Below are 4,839 nucleotides of genomic sequence, written 5' to 3'. Positions count from 1 at the left end.
ATGGCGAATGCAGGGGGGACGAATAAGCTGCTCCGGTGACTGTGAAAGAAACTGGATCGACCTCAGTTCAATGTCCCATGCTCAATTTCACAAATTACACGGTTTGGTCCCTGTGTATGAAGGTTGTCTTAAGAATTCATAAGGCATGGAGTGTAATTGATACATGAACAGAAAAGAATGAAGAGAAAGATTACCTTGCAATAGGATTGTTGTATCAGGCAATCCCGAAGAATCTAATCATGAAAATTGGAGATGTGGAATCTGCCAAGGCACTATGGGAAGCAATCAAGGTAAGATACATAGGCACTGATCGTGTCAAAGAAGCAAGATTACAAACCTTGATATCGGAATTCGATCATTTGAGGATGACGGAGTTGGAGACAATCGATGTCTTCGCGGGAAAATTTCTGGGATCGCTACTAAATTGTTGGCTTTAGGAGAATTGATTGAGGAATCAAAATTGGTGAAGAAATTCCTCAATAATTACCTAGAAACTTCATACACATCGTCATATCTCTTGAACCGGTATTGGATTTGAAATTGGTAGGGCTTAAAGAAGTTGTGGGTCGACTTAAGACATATGAAAAAAGAATTAGGGAAGTCGATGCTGGAGAGGGACAATCAAGGGATCTATTCGCCGTAAAATCGACCGGAGATGGAAATGGGTTGTCGACAGGTGGTGGTGATGCATCCAGGTTTCACGGAGGGACCAAGGGCAAATGGAAAGGGGCTAGTGGATCGGATGGGTATAATCAAAACAACGGATCCGGATCTGGGTCAGCTAGATCAAATGGTTCAAATAGGCCCAAACCCAATCGCGACCCACACAGAAATACATCATATAATTCAACACAAGCCCAAGGTGGGAGGACCAATTCCAATTATGATTCGAACCGCAAACCGGAAAAAGACCGGTCCAAAATTATTTTATACCGGTGCGATAAACTGGGCCACTTCGCGCCTCAATGTCTAGACCAAATTAAAAAATTACGAGAAAGTAATTTTGCCGCATATGACGATACCGACGAGACCGTATTTTTAAACGAAGAAAAGGCAATATCGTCTCGATACGAATCACAAGATAATGATGTGTGGTATTTGGATAACGGGGAAAACAATCACATGACTGATCGGTCTATATTTATAGCACAATAAATTGTACTAAATATGTTGAATTGATGTATAATTGTCCAAGAATGACACTACTTTGATGAAATGTTGAACATTATGTGTAGGAAACTACTTAGTGCTAAAGTGGGTGGAACCTGCAATAAAAACGAGCAAAATGAAGCTAACAAGTATGGGAGATGAATTGCTAGAAGAATGAAAAAAAATGGTGTTGAGAAATTTGACCACTCATCAATGTTTTGATTATATCTCAAGATCTAGGGCTCCAATTGACATGAGTGAAGAAGTTCTAAAAACTACACAAAATTTCCTACGACTTTCATGTTTTCCATTTTTACTGATTCTACCGTTTTCATCACCAAAAAGGGGCAACAAAGATGAGGGATGTCCTAGAATGCGTCTAAGACGCCCCCTAGGATGCCTACCCATTTTAGGCCATTTTCAAGTGAAAATCAAGGACGACAGAAAGCCTTAAAATTCCATGAAGGACACCCAGGCGTCCTATATGTCGTCTAAGACTCCCACTATGACGTCAACACGGAAAACAGCTCCAAAAATCAGTTTTTAAGCACCTATTTAAAGGAGATTTAACCCTAATCGAAATTGGACTTCTCCCCTGTAATTTTCCCCAGTTTTGGAGGGTTCCGAACACGTTCAAAGCTTCTCCAAACACGTTTTTAATCATTAATTTCCAAAATCAAGACTACAACTCACCAAGTTCATCATCATTCAACAATTGAAGTCGTTGAACCGATGGATCGTCATCAAGTTCCACATTTGGTTACTTCTTCCTCAAGGTTTCATCGTTTCATATTTGGTTGATCATTAGACTACATTTGTTTGATGATTCTAATTTTGCTTATGGATTTTATAAAACATCTCATTTATTTCATTCAAGTAATTTGTTTTATGAACTCAATGGAAGGTTAAATCATTAGGGTTACTTTTTGGGATGTTTATGAATTTTGGATGAACACACTTGATTATTACTTGATTCTAGTTAATTTCAATTGTTATTTTAAGTTTCATTTGATAATCTTTTGGTAATAATGATTGAAATTGGATTGTGTGAATTTGTTTGATGTCATAATTAAGATAGTCTATTGTCAATTCATCATTTGTTCCAAGTTCAAATAGTTTAGGAACAAAGACAAGTGATTGAATCAACATGTGTTATTCCAACTTATGATATTGAATCTTAATGCAGTAATTGTTCCTAATCCATTTAGACATAAAAGAGTAAGACAAATAGTTGAATGAACATCTAGTGTGCCCAAAACTATGTGTTACAAGTTAATAAACCCCAATTGCATCTAAGTATCTGAATTAGGACTCTAGGGAAGAAAGTGTGTGAATCTAAACTGTCCATAACTGAAACGGGAGTACTCTATTTTTGTCATTGAGATTTTCGTTTTAATTAATAAATTTCCAAGCTTTTTATTTGATCTTTGTTTAAATGTTTTTTTGTGACCATTACTAGGAATACATTTTTTGTTGATTATTTTAACACAAAGTTTAACCACGAAGTCCTCGTGGATTCAACCCGACTTATCCTATCCACTTAGGTTAGTTGGTTTATTTTTGACCGAAATAACGACCTTGATCAAAATTTGGCGCCGTTGTCGGGGAGATTGTGCGCTTGAACTCTTGTGTTTAAGTAGTCATAGTCTTTTATTTTCAACTTTAGTTCCTGTTTGCAGTTCATTTTTGTTTTATTTGTGTTGTGCAAGCACATCGGTGCATGCATACAATACATAGCGGACGCTGTTCACCGCTTGAATTTGATCCGAAAATCAAACGAACAACTCGCTCAAATCGGGTCGCCAGAAGGAACATCAACACGACGAGTGTAGATAATGTTGTCGTAGAAGATGTGGTTGAGGGGCATGAGGATGCAGTCAACAATCCTCCACCACTAGTTCCACCGCCAGCTCCTCAATTCCCAAACAACAACAATGGAAACAATGGGGATAACAACAATGTCGGGGCACCAATCATCCAACCAGTACAACCACGGCCGAATAGAAACCGCCGTGGCCAAAACGGTGGAAACAGAGGAAATTAGGCATAAAATATGGGAGGCAATGTAGGAAACCACAACGGTGGTAATGTTAGAAATCATAACCAAAATCCTAGAAATGTTGGTCCTCAATTCGGTAATGGTGGTAATGCCGGTAACGAGGATGACTGGGATTTTGATGATGGAAGTGACAATGGAATTAGTTGGAATCAAAACCACAATGGTGGTAACAGGCGGAATCAAGGCAATCAGGGTGGAAACAGAAATTACAACAACTGGAACAACCAGAATTTCCACAATTGTGGAAATAATGACTACAATGATGGGTTTGGAAATCAAGGCTTTGGGAATCAATACCGAAGGAATCCAAATGGTGGATTCAACAATGCGAATGGAGGATACTACAATGAAGGTAATCAATTCCCTCATCTTTACTTTCCGCAACCTAATAGACAATCCGTGGCGTCTCATTTTCATCCAGGAGAGTATGATGATGCTTCACCTATACTCTTTGTGGAAGGAAATGAGCACCATGCGGAAGTAAGGCCACAACTAATTAGTGTCTTACTAGAGGCCATAAAACTGATGATCCATACAATCACCTCTATGAGTTCCTTGCAACAGCTAATGCGAATACTCCGCGAGGAACTAACAGAGATTCCTTTAGACTTCACTTATTTCCGTTCACTTTAAAAGAGAAAGCTAAGTATTGGTTTACTTCTCTTGCCCCCATAGTATTACTACTTGGGAGCAATTAAAAACTAAATTTTTGCAAGAGTTTTACCCTGCTAGTATAACAACGAAAATAAGGAAAGCAATACAATATTTTGCACAAAAACCCAATGAAGAATTTCATGATGCATTTGAACGCCTCAAGGAATTGTTGCGTTCATGTCCCCATCATGAATTTCCTCGTTGGCAACTTGTACGTTTCTTTTATGATGGAGTCGACACTGCCAACCAAACTATGATTAATGTCTCGTCTGGCGGGACTATCGTGATGCAAGATAGTGAAGATGCTTAGCGATTCTTGGAGCAGTTGAATCATGGTTCAAAAACCAATTACTCAACTAAAAAATGGGACACCCCAGTTTCATCTGTTGCTTCAATTGAAATAGACAGAACTGAAAAAACGAAGTTAAATCTGATATTAATTCTTTAAATAAAAAATTTGACTTACTACTCTCTAGTCTAGGCAAAGAGAAATGTGTGTTTTTTTCGCATGGAAAGAAGATATGTGTAAGCTGTGGAAATTCAAGACACATTGCAGATGAGTGCATGAGAATTCAAGAGGAAATCAATCAAGTGCACGACTATGGTCAATTCCAAAATAGTCCACGATCATTCAATCGGAACTACAACCAAGGTGGGAATTACAACAACAGCCGTCAAGGAAATTACCAAAACCAAAATAAGCCAAAACAGGTCCAGCAGTCCAACTTTAACCAAGGTGGAACATCAAAGAAGAAGGAAACTGATAGCAACAAGTTAGACAAAATCATGGAGTTCATTACTCAAACATAGCAAAACGCCGACACTAACTCCAAGTCCATAGCTGCTATCGAGAAGCAAATTGCTCAACTTATGGAACAAATTTGGAAAAGAGAAAATGGCAAGTTTCCAAGCACCACAATAGTCAACCCATCTCACTCCCAAAGACCTGGAAAAGAGCATCAAGTGAACGAGGTAAT

General features: G+C 38.4%; 1 protein-coding gene and 1 non-coding gene across 2 annotated transcripts; one reads left to right on the top strand and one right to left on the bottom strand.

The window, feature by feature from the left end:
- Positions 1–239: 239 nt before the first annotated feature.
- Positions 240–1,311, top strand: LOC145050405 (uncharacterized). Its single transcript, XM_078998662.1, has 3 exons — positions 240–426; positions 548–1,133; positions 1,236–1,311. Exons 1-3 carry the CDS (start codon positions 240–242, stop codon positions 1,309–1,311), a joined length of 849 nt encoding a protein of 282 aa, XP_078854788.1.
- Positions 1,312–3,950: 2,639 nt separating this feature from the next.
- LOC145056065 (small nucleolar RNA R71) lies at positions 3,951–4,057 on the bottom strand. The gene has a single exon (XR_013685603.1). It is a non-coding gene; the product is annotated as a small nucleolar RNA R71 (small nucleolar RNA).
- Positions 4,058–4,839: the final 782 nt, after the last annotated feature.

This window comes from Lactuca serriola, chromosome 5 (assembly GCF_051521515.1).
Source record: "Lactuca serriola cultivar US96UC23 chromosome 5, Lser_US96UC23_V15, whole genome shotgun sequence".
NCBI lineage: Eukaryota > Viridiplantae > Streptophyta > Magnoliopsida > Asterales > Asteraceae > Lactuca > Lactuca serriola.
This window is presented reverse-complemented; position numbering and strand designations above follow the sequence as displayed.